Source organism: Cheilinus undulatus, linkage group 8, assembly GCF_018320785.1.
Source record: "Cheilinus undulatus linkage group 8, ASM1832078v1, whole genome shotgun sequence".
Classification (NCBI taxonomy): Eukaryota; Metazoa; Chordata; class Actinopteri; order Labriformes; family Labridae; genus Cheilinus; species Cheilinus undulatus.
Window position 1 is genome coordinate 39128621 of NC_054872.1, and position 20516 is coordinate 39149136.

General features: G+C 39.2%; 1 protein-coding gene across 1 annotated transcript; it reads right to left on the reverse strand.

Moving 5' to 3' along the window:
- Nucleotides 1-566: 566 nt before the first annotated feature.
- LOC121514169 (uncharacterized protein C1orf232) lies at nt 567-6487 on the reverse strand. Its single transcript, XM_041794267.1, has 4 exons — nt 6407-6487; nt 3141-3218; nt 1647-1753; nt 567-951 (listed from the first exon to the last, which is right to left on the reverse strand). The coding sequence occupies exons 1-4, from the start codon at nt 6485-6487 to the stop codon at nt 567-569; spliced, it is 651 nt and encodes a 216-aa protein (XP_041650201.1).
- Nucleotides 6488-20516: the final 14029 nt, after the last annotated feature.

The following is a 20516-nucleotide window of genomic DNA, read 5'->3' on the forward strand; positions in this document are numbered from 1 at the left end:
TGCCAGATCTCCAGACTGAAATCCGCTGCCCTCTAAACAGGTTAAGTGAGATAATCTGTAACTAATCTGGCTATCACTGTCTTTAATCTCTTAATCCTGATTTTGGTTGAATACAGATTAGATGAAGTTTGCTGACAGGTGTGATGGCCCTTTTTGTGGTTAAGAGGCACTTACGGAAAGAAGATATCATAGAAAGAAGACTGTAGTGGATGAATCTGTTGTCTTTATACCATACATAGATCCTATTATGGCTACATGCTGCATCTGAGTTAGGAAAACACAAGTTTTACTGTATTACTAATTTGATCTCTTTTAGTCGAGGCGATCTAAGAAGTCATCTTTGTGGACTGATTGCTTTTTCTTATGTAATGCTATTAACAAATGTGAAGTGGTTTCAATAGGCAATAATGGGAGATATTGTTAGAGTTTAATAGTTCAAGACATGATTATAAAAGGGGAATTATATAATAGCTGTACAGGGCATCCTGTTCAAATATATTCTCTTCCTTAACTTCCTCAAAATCAACTCTTTAACGTTTCTTTTCTCTAGATTTCTTCATGAACATTCAGTTGCTCTTGCTCTTCAGCTCCGCCAGCTTACTGGTGACAAAGTTCCACTTAAAGGACGCCTCGCTGCCTCCTCCACCTCCTCCTCCTCCCAGTGAGACGTATTTGGAGAAGCTGTTGTTGCTGCTCCTCCCTCCTCCCCCTCCTTCTCCTCCTTGGCTCTGCTCTCCCTCAGCGGTCTGCCCATCCTGAGAGGCCTTCACCTCCCCTCCGGCCTCTGTTGCCCCCTCCTCGCCCTGAACTGCTGTTGCCTCGTTTGTTGCGGCTGCAGCAGCTGCAGCTTCCGCCTGCTTCTTGGCTGCCCAGTTAGCTGCAAAGCTATCCCAGAATGCTGAGCGCCTGGGGGGTCGAGGAGGAGGCTCCTCTGGCTTCACTGCAAGTGGACTGAGGTAAAGAAGTAGTAGTTGGATTATTTCAGGGGCAAAACATAGGCAAGACTTGTCTTTAAATTCTCTTCTTTCAAATGAATGTTTAATTTGTCTAAATTTCAGGGCAGTTCTCGACACAACACAGCTTTAGAGACAGTGAAAAACTAAGCGAAAGTTGTGTTAAACACTCCTCAGAAAGGCCCAGAGGGTAAGGCATTAGTGTTGATAATAAACTGAGGTCTGTGCAGGTTAGCATTGTGTTTTTCAAGTTTGCAGAATTTTCTTATTTTTTCAAGACAAACTGGTCTGACAAAGTTTAGACTGACAAAAGTTGTACTGAACAAGGCCAAGGATCAGTACTCTGGCAGCTAAGCTGATGCCAGTGAATTCATGCAATAGCAGCAGCAACAAGCAGTAATGTTTTAATTCATAACTTTACAATACTTTTAAAGTTAAACCTCACATACACTTGTACATCTTGTAAAATTGACATGTGCACTTTCTTGCCTAGTGTTGTGATATTACCCGGTATTGCCCTTATGTCTGTCCATTACTAGGCACTTAATACATGAGAGATGATAGGCTTACAGTAGCTTGGCATGTATTAAGGCTGGATAAAGCTAGCAGGACAGTGTCCAAAAGTTAGGAAAGCCTCCCACAAACACGAAGAGTGACGCTGGAAGTCACAAGAATAGATAGATCTGAACTCACTGGTCGGCGACCGGTAGGCTCTCTGTCTCCTCTAAAAGTTGGTGTTCATCTTCTTTGTTGAAGAGAGCTGATAGTCTATTCCAGCTTTTAGTCCCCGCCCCCTGCATCTACACACAACACCAAACATACACAGGGTGAAAGATTAAAAGAGGGTTACACTCAAGTGGTTTCAGAGGATTACATGAACAATGGTTCTTTGTGAGTTGAAGACTTTCTATGTGAACTTAATACTTTTAATTTATCTGAGATAACAATGACACTGTGAACTATCTTCTGTAACCTTTAATGTCCTTTCACAGTGAACTAAAAATATACAAAAACAACAACCAAACATTGTTTGTTTTGTGGACTTGAGCTTGTTTGTTGCTTTTCTAGTCTTCTGACTGGTCAACACACATTTTTGAAAATGTATTTTATTTATAAAGTTTATTTGATAGGGACAATACAAATTAAATAGTGAAACTTCAGCCCGTTAAGAAGTCTTTATTATGATAGGACAGCTGAAGAGAGACAGGAAACATGGGGAGAGAGAGTGGGAGGAGGACATGCACCCAACAGCGCAGAGACCTTGAATCAATCACACGACCAGGGCGTTGAGGACCATGGTCTCTGTGTATCAGCGTCAGCTCCACCTCCTGAGCTAAACCGTTGTCCATCTACACAGGTTTTACACCACAGGTCACACCTACCAGTTCATATTCATTCCTCCATATTCCCTCAATGGTATAACCTATGTCCAGTGGCTATCAGTGTCGACCTTCCATTCATATGCATGCATATCCACATGCCCTCTGACTGCAGATCAAACCCTAGACCTTCGGGTTAAGAGTGTGCCAAGCGTGTGAAATTTAAAAATATACAATAATAGGAATAGAGCTAAAGTAACAGATGTGCACATTTTTCAAATGCATTAATTCTTGCACATAAATGCTTCATTTATTTTTTAATATATTTTCAAGTGATGCCCTTCATTTTTAGGAATTGTTTTTTTATATATAGGATAAATTTCATGTGTAGTTTTTTTAAAGTGCAAAACTATCAATTTGTGTCTTCGTTTTTTGAATTGCTCTTCTAACTCTTCGTCAATCCTCTGCCTTTCAAAACTTTTTAAAAGGTTTTGAAAACCTGTCTCCTGTGGCAATGCACACAAGTATCAATGTCTTTTACAGCTCTGAATATGTACAAATAGCAATAAGGGATGCTTATAGCAAAGTTTTGGGCACAGGAACACACCTCAGTCACGCCTCTTCCTGCAGTTCCATACATTTATACCTGACCATCTTCTCTGCACCCCTCCCTCCTTCTGTTTTTCTCTATTTATTTCTGTCCTCTTGACTGTAAGGCCATAAGGGGTTTACAGATCCCCTAAGCTTCCGTTATTGATGTCAGCAAGATGTCATACACCACCTCATCTAGAGTAAGAATTCCTGTATTGTCGAATCATGTCCTGTTCATGGTGTGGCCTTTGCCACCATGCTGCCAATGTACACGTACTTTCTTGGCCAACTGGGACACTGCGTTTGGCCCCTCATCCTCCTGAACCGGACTAACATCGTTCTCCACCTCTGTGACCTGCAATACAATAAAAAACAGACAAAACAGAGGCACTTTTAAGTTCTGAATGGATTCATATCATCCCATTTCACTATCTTGCTCATTAACAAAACTGTAGTATTCTTCATTAAAACTATCATTAAACAATTTTCTATTATAAACAAGGTTCACTTTTAAACTTGTTTATACTGTTCTTGCATTTATATTTCAATAAAAACATTGGGCCCCTTTCTTTACATTTTATCTGCAGTATCTGCTCAAATGTATTTTTTTCATACTTAGTACTTATATTTCTCAGTACTATGCTGTGTTGTAAATATGATTGTTCATATAATTGAAATATTCTACATATTTCTCACTTGTATCCTATCTTCATGCTTGAATTCTGTACTATAGCAGAAGCAGGGCTTGAATGTCATCTGAAGATTTATGCAGTATTTCTGATTCTGATCTGAGGACAGTACAGATAGAAATAATTTGTGCACATGATGCTGCCATCTAGTGCATATCCTGGGCACTACAACTTGTGGAAAAAAAAAAAAGAATACTGTACAGCTAAAAACAGTTATCAAAGAGGGAAAAATCCAACAACACCAACTTTAAATGCTTAAATTGTTGATTGTTCTTTCCTTGAAGCATGTCTTTTGTCTGTTAAACTATGGACATGACTACTTTATAATTGTCTCATATTTCAAAGTAGGTCTGGAACAATGAAGGCATAAAAATAGCAGCGATGGCATATCTTCACACCCAACTAAGAAGAAATGATCTTCCCAGACACTCACAGTAATCCCTGTTAGTCACTGTCAGTGCTCTGGCTGGCACAGCGAGAGGCAACAGGCCCTGGTTATCTGTCTGTCCACCATGTCAGTCAGTCAGTGGAATGCCAACTAATCCGTTTGTTCGGCTCCCGTGCAGGATCGAGTTTCTTGGCTCTGTAGAGATCTGGGTCAACGCAGCACTCTGTAGTTGGTATCAAACTGAAGGTTTCGCAAACAGGTCATGAAAACCAGGGGTGGAAGAATTAATGAAACACTGAAGCTTAAGTTAAAAAATATTTTGCTCAGGTTACTGCATGTGAAGGGAGTAGTTTGAAGTTGCAGTTTGTTAGAGCTACTTTCGGGAACTCTATTTTAAACTTTGAAGTTTTATTCAGCTCTGGGTCCCTTCAAAATACTTGCAAGTGGATATACAGGCTCTTTTATTTTAAAAATGTAATGTACTTTTCTTAAAATTTACCTTATTTTTTATTAAATAGCAGACACTTATACCTCTTTGGGCCCAAAGGAAAACATCTAAGCAGAAAACATCTGTTTGGATATTCTGAACAGGGTGATCTGAAACCTTTAAGTTTGTTATCATAAAACATGTCACTACATTAAGTAATTGGAAATATCTGGAAAAAATTAAATGAGAAAAAGGTCCAAAAATCCAAGTTTGGTAAAGGTATCCTCAGGATATGATACTGCACGATAAGACAAGACAAGATAATATAAGATAAGATATGATGCACTTCTTTGCTCCCTGGAGGGAAAAGGGAAAATTTGTCTAGGTTTTCAGTGCTGCACACATGACGCTGCCTCCATAGATCAGCAAATAAAATTCTACGATATCATGCAATACAATACGAAAGACCATGATAGAATGCTTTACGACTAGATATGATACGCTTCATTGTTCACAAGAGGAAAATTGTTTTTGACTGCCTCTATAGCTTGATTAACAAAGAAAACTGGCGAGATACACTACAATACAAATAGATACAAATAGGTATGATGCACATAGACATGTTTAAATAGAATTACAAATGGTATGATTTATTACGTTCAGATACGATCAGCTGTTTGTGATTTTCATGGACAGGATCTCAAGGTGCAGTCGGAGGGAGGAGGGTTTCTAGTTTTGGGAGCTCAGAGTTTCATCACTGCTGTTTGCAGATGATGTGGTTCTGCTGGTTTCCTCAGCTGGGGACCTCCAGCAGGCTCTGGAGCGGTTTGCCACAGTGTGAAGCCTCTGGTATGAGAATAAGCACCTCCAAGTCTTAGGCCATGGTCCTCTGCTGGATAACGGTGGGTCACCCACCTCTTCTCTTGGAGTCTTTGCTCCAAGTGAAGAGGTTCAAGTATTTTTGGGTCCTGTTCACCAGGGAGGGGAGAATGGACCATGAGATTGACAGGCAGATTGGTGCAGAGTCAGCTGTTTTGCAGGCCCTGTACTGTTGTGGTGAAGAGGGAGCCGAAAGGCAAAGCTTTCGATTTAATGGCTGATATATGTCCCAACCCTCACCTATGGTCATGAACTCTTGGTTATGACAAAAAGAATGAGATTGCAGAAGCTCGGATATCTGGAAGGATCTTGAAGTAGAACTGCTGCTCCATCATGTCAAAAGGAGGCAGTTGAGGTGGTTCAGGCATTTGATCAGGATGCCTCCTGGGCGCCTTCCTGTGGAGTTCTTTCGGGCACATCCTACTGGGAGGAGTACCCACGGCAGACCCAGAACTTGCTGGAGGGATCATATATCCCATCTGGCCTGGGCACACCTTGGAGTGCCGCAGGAGGAACTGGAAGGTGTTGCGGGGGAGAGGGACGTCTGAGTTGACTTGCTTCGCCTGCTGTCACCCGACCCCGGATAAACGGAAGAAGATGGATGGTTGGATGGATGGATACGATCAAAGAAAAATAATACGATACAGCATGATAAGATACGATACCCTTTATTGTCCATTTTGGGATATTTGTCTTTGACTCAAGTGTTGCACATGTTTAGCTGCCTCTGTAGCAGAATCGCCAAGAAACAAACCACAATCCAACAAGTTATGATCAACAAGGTCTACTTAGATTTTCACAACCAAAGAAAACTTTGGAGTTGTAGTTTTTTTTAATTATGTAACAAGCTGTTTGATTTGCTACCCAGTTTCATGTGTCTATTCTGCCAAAATACCATCATCAGTAATCTATTAATTCAATTGAAACATGTCAAAGTCCACTAGGAAGTCTGTTGGAGGTCTAATTCTGCCTCTAGGTTCCCCTCGCATGGAAAATACAATAGCTAAGCGATCTCATCTGACCCTGTGATGAATAAAAAATGATGAGCACACAAAACCCGGTCACTGTCTGACTTCTGTGCTGAATGCTTCATCCATTTTCTGACATTTAAATATGAATCAGTGAGAGGCACAAAAAGAGAAGAAAGTTGTGTTCATTACCTCTTCTGCAGTTTCATCCTCATACTCAGGGTTGAGGGTCTTCATCACTTTGCTCTTGTACACTTTTAACATGGAATTCATGTTTGCAGGAGTAGTTTCTCAGCAGTAAGGATGAGATGCCTCTGTGGTCCACTCTCCTTAAAGTCCACTCTTCCAGCTCAACTCAGTAGCGCCAACTTGGTTCTGTTTCGATGCATGAGGTTCTCAGTAGATCGGCGGGGAAGGGAACCTTTTCAACATAACATTCCTCCTGGTCAGATTGATCTGTGTCTCGTCAAAGCAGCAGGGAGATGACAGCAGCTTTCGTCCCTGCAGAGTGTCTGAACAGGTAAAGCTAGGAAGCTGTGCTGTTTGTGCATGCGCTTACACAGGTGTACCTGCACACACGTACACACATGCTGGATCCAACGTCACGGTTCAGAATCCCTGCCTTGGTTACCTGGAAACAGGTGTACATTTCCTCATGCATATTTTAGGGGGTCTCTTTCCCAGAGCCAGAGGTCCATTGTCAGCGGTGTTGGCAGACTGGCTCTTGTAACCCTGAAGCACAAAAACCTACATACACAAATGAACACTGACATCTTTATGTCTGGATTGAAAACTTATAGTTGCAATGTTCTAGGCTACTGTAGTACCCCAAATACATCGGTATGCTCATACTTTCCTACAACTTAAGATAGTACTCTCTTCTAACTAAGCAGTTTCCATCAAAGTTGGGACTTACTGGGGCTGGGAAATATGGACCTACAATGACATATATATATATATTCTTTAGCTGAATGGCGATACGCGATTAGTCCCCTAAACAGTCAGATAATCGAATCCCTTATATCTTTAACAAGTTTAGGCCCAAAGTCCAATATTCTGCCTAAAATATCTTAGCCTTCCACCAGTTAATGGCTACTGCCATGCTGTTATGCTGTTTGACTTGGGGCGACGGTGACTCAGTAAGTAGAGTCGATAGTCCCACAATCCAAAGGTTAGCATTCAATCCCCAGCTCTTGCAGTAGCATGTCAATGTGTCCTGGGCAAGACACTTGCTCCCACTGCGTTGTTGATGGCATGTAAATAGGTATAGATGTGTATGAATGAGATTAGCTAATACCATAGCAACTTTTGCCATCTGTGTGTGTATGGGGCGATGGATTTGCTAAGGAAGACAGCGTAACGTTCCTGGTATCTGAGCATACGGACAAAGTTTTTCAGTCCTTGGTCCTTCCAGTCTTACTATGCTCTATACTCTCTGCACATCTTTTAGTATCGTTGGCAAGACTGTGTCTAATGTAGACATAATCAGGAGAGCGGGGATGGGAAGGGTCCCTGATAAGGGAACGGCAGCTGTGCTTCTCTGGGCCTATGTCTTACAAACTCATTATTGTGCCCAGCCTTGGGTCTTATCTGTTGAAAAGGATGCTTTTTCTGAAATGTAATAAAATCTCTTAATGATTTAACTCTACAACCACATTTAGGACTACATTTTATTTATTTATGGATTGACAAGTTGAAACCATCATCAAACAACCTGCTTATCTCCATTGTTACCTGGCCACTTAAAGTCCGCCCCCTGCTCTCATTGGCTGCTGCAGCACAACAATCAGATCAGCTAACCAGATTCAGATGCGCTGCAAGGTCTTTTTTTTTTTTTTTTTTTTTTTTAACTGGGTTGCATAGCTGCGTGGCAAGTGTTGTGTGGGAGGAAGCTTTGATGACTGGTGGGTCTCAGCACCCTAGTACACAGCTGACACTGTTTTTGCTTTGTTGTTAACGCCACATGTTACTCATCCCTAGTATTGCTGTAATGTGCTACAAAACTCTATGCTAGTCTGTACCAAAGGCGATGCAACACTAGTGTGCTTGCTCCAGAAACATGTAAAGCAATCTGATGATAGTTTTGTTTATTTATCAGTGAAATTTGACCCAACTTATCCTATGGCTTGATTACAATGCAGAGTCAGACAGTAATGATGCTGTGAAGCCAGTAGATCCATAAGATCAACATGAATTATGAATGCAAGTCTATGGACGACTCATGTTTGCACACAGACTGAGGGATGTTGGTTATTTGAAGAGCAGCCATGTTTGCTGCAGCAGCTCATGTTTCAGACTGGAAAAGACACAGACCATTACAGCACAGAGAAATGGAGTTAAGCTTGTGTTGCTTTATTTTTCACTGGATTTCTCCTTTGCCTTTTTTTAATGCCTGATGTTGCATTGTTTCTCTTTTCCCCCCTTTTCCAGATGCACGGGGTTGACTTTCTCAAAGCCCTCTGTAAGACAGAGTACAGAGTAAGTTAGCTGCTGTGATACATAGATAAATCAGCCATATAATTAGCACCTATATGCAATCTAATACAATTTAATGCCATGGTTCAATCTACTTTTATGAAGCTTCAACATTTCTGGTTTAGGTGGCATGGTCAGAAAGGTGATAATTCTACTTTGTTTTGTTCTGGGGTTTGGTATACCAGATTGCATTAAATTGAAATGTGTTCCTAATATTTTGGCCACTACTTGAGGTTCAGGAGGGGTAAAGAGGAACTCCAGTTAATATAATGTACTTAGGAACAACACCACCCCCTTCTATGATAAATATCCCACTGCTATTTTAATGATAAATCTAAAATGGATGTATCAGTAGTATAAATATCATTGTATTAGATCGTGTCAGACTGTAAATGCACTCATAATGTTATAGCCAGCTGATTTAAATATCTACATTTTTATCTTTGGTTTCATCATGGCTGTGCTCTTCTTCTTTGTCTCAGGGCTTGGGAGAAGCTTAGGATTTTTTAACCATCAAATGACCAGAGAGGCTAGGTTTGAGAGTTGTGTTTTAGTGGTAAAAATGCCATTTGATCACAACAAAAACTGTACTAACGCTACCATACAGATGAATTAGCAAGGATTGTGGGTCTAAAATGTTTCTGCTTAAGAGGCAGCACCAGTCTGCTTATTTTAATCATCCAGGCTAAAGACAAGTGCAGTATGGACTAAAGCACCCCTTCAGCAGGTAAGATGGTCGTTGCTGGTTAAAGTTAAAAAATAGATTAGCACTCCAGTTACTTTGCCCCTTGACCTTACACCTGTTATTAGAGCAAAGCTGCCTGGCTCTGTGTCAGAGCAGAAACATAGTCTGTTTTCTGAGAATATATCTATCTTATGATGCTTTGACCTTTTCAACTCAGAATTTGGACTTAATATGTCACATTTTTATTTTTTAGATTTCCAATTTTAAACTAAGTCATATTTTGACCTTTTCAACTCCTTACTTTGGCTCTTTAATCCCATATTTTGACTTTTAAACACATGATTTCTTTTTTTTCTCATATATCGACATTTTGAATGAATAATTTTTACTTTGTATATCATATTTTGACCTTTTACACTCCCAATTTTAAATTTAAGTCATATTTTTTAACCTTTTAAGTCATCATTTTGAATTCTAGTTCATATTTTGACATTTTCAACTCCTAATTTTGGCTTTTTCATCCCACAATTTGAACTATCAGACTTACAATTTAAAAATGTATGTCATATTTTGACTTTTAAACTCATGATTTCTAATTTGATCTTGTGTTTTGACCTTTCAAACTTATGATTTCAACTTTCGCCTTGAATATTTGCTCTTTAAAAACATTATTTTTCTATTTTTAATATAGTGTGCTAATCTTGTGAACTAATAAATTGGAATTTGTATCTCAGATTTAAGCCTTTAAACTTAATATTTTTGAATTTCCAAATGATTTATCATCAGTGAGGTTTTTTTCATATTTCATTACTCGTAAAAAATGAGGTTGACAGTTATGGTTAAATGTTGAGCCTGTTAGGCCCTCAGGTTAGACCTAAATCCATAATCCAGCCCCAGCTGTGATTGAGTTTGACACCCCTGCTTTAAATGATCCATAGGTCGGTTGATAGATTTGGGAAATTTACCTCACAGTTAGCAGAAAACAGCATGTAACTGACTGTTAACTTTAAGTGAAGGTAGTAACAGCTAAAAAGCAGACTGTACTGAGATGGACTGCTCTGTGATGTTATATTGTTGTAGCGTTAGGAGGTAATCAAACCAAACCAGGAAAGGGGTGAAAAACTCTCTAACGGCCTAAATCTGAAATTCTGTCGCACTTAGATCTCAGGGGTTTCACATGTTCACAGCAACCATATACTAACGTATCTAGTGTGTTAAGAGGTATTTTGGATTTAATCTTACAGGGTCTTTAATATGACGCTGTAGCAATAGATTGAATTCACTTTTCACTGACATGTAGCCAGCCAGGTGGAGCCCAGCTATGGGCTTGCTTAATGTCATCGCACACAGTAGTTATAGTGGTAAAATATATATTTAAAAAATGTGGATATTAAAATAAATAATTACAAAGAATAAATTATCACAAATATAATATAATCAAGGTGTGGTATATGATCAAATTTAATGATAATTGACAACATTGTTTCACATTTTGATGTAGGATTTACTTGCTGTCTGTGTCCATCCCTGGTGGCAGGATTAGGTGGAGTCAAAAAATATACATTACTGGATTTGATATAACAGCTATGAGTGCCTTCTTTGGTAGGGCTTGTGGTGCTTAACTTGTCTGTAACACACACGTGTGGAAAGTCATTCCATGCACTTAGAATAGCGTTTACGAAGATGCACTTTATTCAGCAAAGTTTACATTGATCTTGTTATGGCATGTTTGCACATGATGAGTACTATTGTGTTGTCTTCATATGTTACCTAATAAAGGACAACAGATGTAAATGAGCAGTATTGCTAACCCCAGCATGTTTACATCTGTCTTTCATGCTCACTTTCATTAATTTGTTCTGCCCCTTTTTTAATGAATTAATATGATGGTCTTTTCACCTTTAGTTGGAAAGTTTACATTAAATAAGATTCAACACCTGACATGAAAATTCTGTAACATCTGACAATATTTGTCCTTTTCTGCGTTACAATTTAAATTAAGGAAGAAAGATAAGAAATGTAGAATAACAATAAGAAACGTATAAAGAAACGTACAGGAGGAAGACATGTAAGAATACAAGTAAGAGCCTCACTTTGGCAGATATAACTTGTTTATCAGAGGTCAACAACAGCGTTTAAACAGGTCTGTAAATGCAGTTTTACATACGAGTTTAACTCAAGGATTTAACTTTTAGAAGCGTAGAGACCATAGGCTGTAGAAAGAATAGTGGAGACGCCAAGCTGTGCGGCACGCTCGTACGGTGCGTTGCTTAGCAACGGTGCGTCAACTGTACGTCTTGAAAAGGCCGCGAAGTGATGGAATGAGACACTGGGTTTGTTGAAATTTCTTTAGCTGTTTTACTCATCTCAGGCTTTTCATTTCCAACCACAACGATGTGGAGACCTTAAAATAGGTGAGTAAGCCTTTTGTTTACCGCTCCATTCATACAGACCTACTCCCTCAGTAGGCTTATTTAGTATTTACGGTTTACTATGCGGCAATTCAAGCTGATAGTGGGCTCTGTCTGTGTGGGGTTCGAGTGTCTTTCAATTTTTAGACAGTGTTAGCATTTCTGATGCTTTCTCCTCAGTTGTAGCATTGGCGAATTTTACCATGGAGATGTACTGAAGAGAACATAAATCTCCAGCAACACTTGTAGTTTAGTTAGAGAACAACTTAACAAGTGTTTCTGGAGATTTCTGTTCTCTTCAAGACTCTCTCCATCATCCATGCACCTTGGAAGTTGGTAAAGTTGTGCCAGAGTTACCCACTTTAGCTCTGTCATGTAGATGTATTCAACTGTAACGCCGATATAAGGGAAACCCCCTATTAAAACTACAATCGCCATCTTTGTTTTTGTTTGAAAGGGTGGGGCATTTTGACGTCACGTTCTATTCCTTATGACGTAGTTGTGCTTTGATGTTAAAATACTATAAGAGGCTCCCACTTTGCTGCGGAATTAGTTGAAGTTAGAAGTAGTTAGTGCTGAAGGAGACACATAACGTGTTTTTGTCTTCAAGTTTGTTGAACTACAGAGCCTTTTTTCAAGCTTTTTAAAGTCATTTTAACCGCTAAAATGTTTGGGCTTTCGTGGATTAAGTCGACCGTTCGTCACTATATTGGGTGCCCTGCAGAATCCAAGATTAAATTCATGGCGGATAATATTTTAGTTTCAACCAGGTCTGACCCTGAATCACTTGCAAGGATTGATTTGTCAGCTGCAAGGGAGACTGGTCTGAAAATGCTGCAGAAAAAAGATTTTGAAAGTGGAGACAAACAGAGAGATCAGGGAGAGAAGAGTCGTCGGTCTCTCCGCCTGCTTTCACATCTACCCTCCCTCCCAAAGCCAGTCCATTATTACATGCGCTACGCAAAATTTTTTTTTTGTGTGAAAAAGGCAAAAATTACGGCTTATTTTTTGTCTTTGGATTATGCAGCAATCTACGGCATGGCTAAACTGAGACTTAGAGCTCTACTGACCGAAACAAAAGACAAGTTTCTGTCTATTTTTGGATCTGTCTTCAGAGTTTCTTGGCAGCCCAAGAAGAGAGTAATGCCAGCTAGGCAAGCATCAGCTGGACAGGTAGTGGCCAAGGAAGACACGACTGCTGGTCAACCGAGGGCCAAAGTGAAAACTGCTGCCGGTCAAACGAAGGCCGAAGAAGAAACTCCCGTTGGTCTGCTGGAGGCCAAAGCAGAAAATACTATTAATCTGCTGGAGGGCATAGCAGAAAATGCTAAAGGTCTGCCGAGGGCCGAAGCGGAAACTGTTATTGGTCTGCTGGAGGCCATGGCAAAAACTGCTAATGGTCTGCAGAGGGCCGAAGCAGAAACTGCTATTGGTCAGCTGGAGGCCATGGCAAAAACTCTTGATGGTCTCATGAGGGCCGAAGCAGAACCTGCTACTGGTCAACGGAAGGTCAAAGCAAAACATGCTATTGGTCAACCCAAGGCCAAAGCAGAACCTGCTACTGGTCAACCCAAGGCCAAAGCAGAACCTGCTACTGGTCAACCCAAGGCCAAAGCAGAACCTGCTACTGGTCAACCCAAGGCCAAAGCAGAACCTGCTACTGGTCAACCCAAGGCCAAAGCAGAACCTGCTACTGGTCAACCCAAGGCCAAAGCAGAACCTGCTACTGGTCAACCCAAGGCCAAAGCAGAACCTGCTACTGGTCAACCCAAGGCCAAAGCAGAATCTGCTACTGGTCAGCAGAAGGCCAAAGCAGAATCTGCTACTGGTCAACCCAAGGCCAAAGCAGAACCTGCTACTGGTCAGCAGAAGGCCAAAGCAGAATCTGCTACTGGTCAACAGAAGACCAAAGCAGACACTACTGTTGGTCAGCTGGAGGCCAAAGCAGAAACCTCTGCTGGTAACTCTGCAGCCACAGAAAAATCCAGCCCCAATAAGACCACCCAGAAGAATGGTGGCCATAAAAAGCGCAATAAAAAGCGCAAGAAATAAGGCCGACAACAAAGAAGAATAAGTCACTTGTCAAAACTGTTCGAGTGACTTTTTCCAGGCCTTTATTGTCTTTTGGGTTTCCTCCAGGTGCTCTGGTTCGCCCCACTTTATAAAGTGAAAAAAACTTTATTAAACATGCTTGCGCAAATAAAATATTTGCTCTGATATTGTAGTTTCTCTCAGTGCAGTTTATGTAATTTATTCATATCAAACTGTCACTTAAGTTTTGTCTGAATTAGGGCAGGACAATCAATCACAAATTAGATTAAATTGCAATATGACCTGCCGCAATTTACTAATCACAGAGGTAGCAATATTTTACTTGAAATGTGTCAAAAAAACTGTTCAATATATTCATTTTTTGCAGCAGTGATTTTATGCAAATGATGCAAAAATTTGTCAACACAGGTATCCATTTAAATATGACATACTTCTCACTAAGCCCTGCTTGCATCAATGCTGACGCACCACACTGCTGCTGGCAAAGCTTGACCTCCACCCCAGCCTTCTCCATTATAGCATAAAGCTTGTTGCACCCTCATATTCAGATTCATGCTTCTATGTATTAATTGCCTCTGAAATAATTTCAGTTTTCAATACACATTGCCAAAAATGCTTCTATCCATATGGGGTTTCTAGCTGTGTACTCCCTGGAAAGAATGCTGGCTGACTAACCCAGTAGGAGGATCTTTAGAGCAGAGACTTCTCTGCCAAGTAAAACCACATATCTGTTTAGTAATAAAATGGTAAAATGTATGATGTTTTCCTGACTGGATGTGGGTTATAATATAGAATGATTTATTGCTTGAATTTAATGAAAAAAACATAAGATGAGGATCCTAATAATAATCGCCTTTTAAATTGCGATCGCAATAATGGGAGGAAAAATTGCAATTAGATCATTTTTACAAATTGTTCAGCCCTGGTCTGAATTCTTGACAGAGTACAAAAACAAACAAGGAATTAAAAGTGCTTTGTTTGTTATGTTTTCACAGAAGAAGAGATTTCATGTCCTTGTTGCATAAATAGAAAACTTTTAAGTAAGAAATCTTCATGTCATTTTTTTTACCTTTTTTCATTTTTTAAAGATATTATAATATATTTTATAGATATTATAAGATATTTCTTTGCACCACATGGGGTTATAAATGTGTAAAAGTACCTTACGCAGCTTTAATAACTGGATTTATCATCTCCTTGCGTATCTATTAGGGGTGGGTAAAAGTATCGATTAATCGATGCATCGCAATATTTTCTCCCCCAATTCAATATCGATTCAGCAAATCCTCTGAATCGATTCACCTCCTGGCCAGTGGGGGTCGCTGTGCGTGTGATTCGCGTTGTATGGACGGAGGCCGCACTCGACCAAACAACCAACCATAACCATGTTATGTGAGGTTTATCACAATTTCCAAGAGGACAGAAATATTATTTAAGTTTACATGCACTTTACTTTTTCAGTGTTTATACAGAACTGCCGTGTTTTTTTACTTTTGTACTCCATATGCACAAATAAGTTGTTATTGTGCAAATTTTTATTTTCAGATGCTTTATTGCTCAAAAATGTGAGGTGACTTACCAAATATGTTCACATGGGCATGAAAATAATTATTTAAAAAATGTCAACAGGTTATTTGTGTATTTCTACTTCTTACTGAATCGACATTGAAGCATTTAAATCAATATCAAATCTAATCGAATCAAAACCTAAAGAATTGAAATCGAATTGAATCGTGAGGTTCTTAACAATACCCAGCCCTAGTATCTATTATTCTCCTAACTGTTGTAACTTCAGATCTCTGCTAATGCCAGTCTTTATTCTGCTTTTTCTTTCAGCCAAACATCACTGTTTGTTGTTTCCTTTTCCCATCTTTGTCTCTCCAGCTGGCTGCTGTGTGATCCTTTGCATCAGTGGTATCTTCCTGTCCTTTGCCAACATCGAGTCGGCCATCACTGCTTTCCACAGCCTGTTAAAGGGAGCCCACATCTCTGACTGGATCACCCTGTATGTGCTGACGGTGAAGCTCTACCCCTCTGACAAGAAGCAGGAAATATAGGCAGGCCCTGAAAGGTGGAGGTGAATGAGGTTTTAAATGTCGTAGAGCAGGGCTTTTCAAAGTGTGGGAAAGGGAGCCTCCCCCAAGATCAAATAATTTATTCCATGGACCCCCACCCTAATTAAAAAACATCATTTTGACAGTACTTTCAAACATTTACATCTCATGTTTAAGCATTTTTATTTACCATCTTTGTATTTTGATATTTTGGTCTGCACGTGCATTCAACCATCAGTCTTTCCCAGGCAATCAGTTATTGAGTTTCAGTAATGAATTTATTGCCAACACTACCTGATTATTATGCTCTCTGCTCTATGAGTTTGCGTCCATGCAGTTGTTGCAGGATTGCATGACAACAGATCATCCTCCACCTTCAGTTTTGCCTGGTGTTGCTTTTGATCATTGGTAGTGCCAAATACCTGCTCTTGCACAGGCTGTCTGAGTGTTTACAGCACTAAATGTGTGAGTAACCTTCAGTGACTGAAATTCCTTTTACTTGTTCTTTTGGTCACTATACTTAGTGCTTTTGTCTCAGTATGGCCCCAGGGTTTACACAGCCTTATGCTGTAATTAGCTTCTACATCTTTGTTAATTAAATAGTGTGATCATTGAACATTATCAGGACTAGTGCAAGACAATTCTAACGTTAATAGTCGACTCTTGTATAATTGCTACACTCAGCATTACATCCTCTATTGACTCACACCTTTAGTCTGAATAAAGTTTCTTCAAATGTGAAGTAACTAAAAAATGTACTGGGGAGTTAATATTAACATTAATTTGACATTGTCACCCTTCATAGATTACCAAGAGGCTTAAACATCTTAGCTTTCTCTTGTCCATACCTTGACCATGCCCAGTGTGAAATAACAGCAATCAGCATGTAAGGTAGAGATTTTTCAGACTTAAGCGATTGAGAAAAATGTGTTTTGATACATGTCGTAACCTTTGTTAACCACAAGGTGGCTCAGGAGTCCTTAGAGTCGGTGGTTCTGAAATGGTCCAACCTCAGGACCCCACTGCAATCATGTTAGTAAGAAATTCTGAGCCAAATTCTCCAACATTTTCAACTACTAAAACGTTGTAATTAAAATGTTGAAACTCATCCGAGAGAAAATATGACAGAAGAAAGAGACAAGGCAAAACAGAGCAGTTTAAAACATGTTTTATTTTAAAAATCCTTTAGGAGGCCATGCATACTTTTTTTTTTATTTTAACCCATTTGTCTTGATAACAAGTCCATTTTGGTTGTCTGTCCAAGATAACAAGACAAGCCATGGACTCAAGGAAACAACCAAAATGTAGTCGTTATCACAGAAACACTGAATAAAATAGAATACACATGGACAAAATTGTCCATTTCCACTGAAACTGACAAAAGTAATAGTAAATAAAAATGACTGAAAAGTAACTAATGAAAATCATACAGATCTTTTAATTTGTGTTTCAGCAGAATCATTTAAAAACTAATCAAACTGGCCAAAGTTTTAAGCTACCCCTTGAAAAGACTGAAAATCATCTGACCATAGGGACATGTTAAACCAAGGTGTCCGTGTGTACATGTATATCTGCTTAGGGCTTCTGTAAAGCATGGCCCTTTGCCATAATATTCTTCTACACTTGTGATCTACTTTAGAGTCATATTTGGAGCAAATAAGAAATCATTGGAAGTGATTTTTTTTCTTTTGGTTATCTCTTGTTGTTCAATATTATTTTTATTACACTGCAGTTTGAAAATACATCACACACCTGTCATAATTTTTTTCAAAAAATGTGATGACTTTGCAGTGGTTGAATTTTCCTTGCCACATTTCCAGGACTCTTACAGCCTCTACTGTAAACTTACTGTTTTGTTTTATAGTTTTCAGTGAGAGATGTGTCCCTGTTAAAAATCCTTCAGTCCAAAGGTCTGTATATGTAGGTTAGTACTTTATCTGAAGCAGCCTGTCTTCACATTATCTACACATGAGCAAACTTCATGTTAGCCTTTCCTTGTGTACGTGCATGTTTGCACTTTTGCCCTTCGGTCCAGTTAAGTTTTACATGACTGAAAACACAGTTCAGTTATCATGAGACAGGATCAGGCTGGTTGAAATGGGACGTCCTGAAAACGGTTTGATTCTTATTATATGGCATGGTTGTATCTGAGATACACTGAACAAAACACTGCATCTTTTTTATGTATTCATATTTCTTTTGCACATAAAATGAAAGAAAAGCAAGTGCAATGAATAAGTATGTATAGTAAAATAAACATAGAGGGGAAGCACTACCATGAGACATGAGATGGAGTGATGTTACTCTGAATATCATCACTGCTGGGATGTGTTTGTTGGTGTTGGACAGCAGGCGAAGTTATGAACATAATCCCAGCATGGATGATAGCTAAGGACGCGCAGTATCAGATATCAAATTCATTTTAGCTGATGCCAAAATATAGGTGTGTTTTTGATCATTATGATTACCATGTGTCTGCACAAGAATTGACCTATTACTGAAGTCCTAACTACACATGTAAATGTCAGCATGATCACACCGATTCCAGTCATTGTATCCTGCCAGTATCCTGTTTGCATTTTCCTCTCTGACACTCATGCTGAGACGGGCAAAGAACGTAGGAGATGACAAGGCATAAGAAAGAAGATTTCCATGATTTTTCTTTGACTCTCCCTCTCAAAAGAGGTTGTTTGCTTGTTTTACAAAGTAAAACTGCAACTACTGCAACCATCCTGGTGGTGGCTGACTTACAACAGCTACCGTTAGGTCACTGATTATTGTGCCTCCCTGAAAATCTCTTCAGTGTGTCAGACACCTGCAAAAACTCAGATCTTAACAAACCAGTCCATCTTATTCCTTGTCAGAAATACCTGTTAACACTTATTTTAGGCCTCATTTAACTGAAAAATCTAGATAAGCAATTAATTTTCAGATATTTCAAACATTTTCAGACTTGTCAGTGGCTTTTACTACATACAAGGATTTATTTTTGACAAGAAGTTTGTTGAAAAAATTTGCTAAGAGTTGAAGTTTTTGCATTTTGGTGCTTTGAAAACAGAGTTGCAGATTGATTTTTGCTGTCAAATTTATTTGAAAGCAAACTAAAATTAAAGAGAGAATGCTCTTTTACTGTGCAGCCTTGTGATGATTTTTTCTATCGATTTTTATGGGTCTGGTCTTGTCTCGGAGTCAGCTTGTCTCCCATCCTCCAAAAGTGTTGGATCCTGTCTTGGTCTCGGTGCTCTCTGGTCTCGGGCATGTCTTGGTCTTGGATAGTGTGGTCTTGGCTACAACACTAACGGTGTTTTTCTTATTGTGACAGTCTATTTGTCCCTGAAACAGACACAAAACAAGAAAAAAGTTTGATAATACAATAAATGATGCATGTTTTATGTCTCAAATATAGATATTCAGTTATAAACCTGGAGGTGGTTTCTGTATATTACATGAACAAACAAATACAAAAATAAAAAATAAAAATAAACTAGCTGACCAAATCGTTAGATTTTAAAGAATTAGGTTGAAAAACTACAAAATCTACATCTCAGGTAGCTCTCTGGTTCTGCTAAAAACTCAACAAACATGTTCACACATCCTGCTGGTATCTACTGTCAATATATCAGCAGTAAAAATCAGCAGACATTTTCATTTCATTTGCTGTAAATACAGGTCAGCATTTTCATATCTGCCAATGCTTCTATGAATTTTTTAAACATCTTCTAACTTTATTTAACTATTACAATCATTAGCTTTAAGAATGTAAGCCAAAACTGATCCTTCTTTCTTCTGCTGACGTCTGTGAAAATGAACAAATATTTTTCCTCTTTTAAACATTAACATGGCTTGTATGATAAAGTCCATGTTTATGTCTCTATACATGTTCATGTTTGCTTATATGCATCCTCTGCATGTTAAGCATCCTTTTTTGGTGTCATAATATGACCTTTGCCTTCCTTATTCTTGTCCACTAGGGGGAGACAGAGAAGCAATCCTGTCCTCCAGCTACATGGGGAACAGAATGTACAGAACACCTTGTACAAATACATCAGTGTTTATCATATACATGACACACTCACGTGCCACGGTGTCAACATACTGTCCCGTTCAAAGTCATCTGAGAGATCAGCAGCTGTGGGACGGTGTTTGAGGAGTGCCAGCTTTACGTCTCAGGCTATATCAGGTCATTTCAGTGTAAGAGCACATGAGGTCTGCTGTTTGGGGCAGAAATAAGACGTTAGGTCTGCTGAGAGCTAATGCCAGAAAACTGAAGCAGTAAGTCAATTCAGCCTCTTTGTATAAAGAGAGATGCAGTGGGATTTTAGAAAGAGAAGTAAGGATTTTGGCCTTTACAGACCTTACTCATGTAAGACAGATGCTCGCACTACTAAATCTAGAGCTGCTGCAAGGAATATTACCAGAGGAATGTCATAAGATAAACCAAGACATTGTCATATGAGTGTGAATAGACACAGGATACCATTCAGAGGGCTGTTGTCTCTCTAAGACCTGGTCAGTTGCCTTTATAGAAGCTTTTGGCAGCAGTTATTCTCAATAAATACTGAGTTATTAATTTTTTTTAACAAGAAAACCCTCAAAACAAAACATTGTCAGTGATATTTTGATCA

Excerpts from the sequence above, each read along its gene's own strand:
- LOC121514169 (XM_041794267.1), bottom strand. The coding sequence starts at position 6,487 with ATGAATTCCATGTTAAAAGTGTACAAGAGCAAAGTGATGAAGACCCTC. Across the intron at positions 3,219-6,406 it reads AGGATGAAACTGCAGAAGAG|GTCACAGAGGTGGAGAACGA; the intron begins GTAATGAACACA and ends ATTGTATTGCAG. Across the intron at positions 1,754-3,140 it reads TGTCCCAGTTGGCCAAGAAA|ATGCAGGGGGCGGGGACTAA; the intron begins GTACGTGTACAT and ends TGTTGTGTGTAG.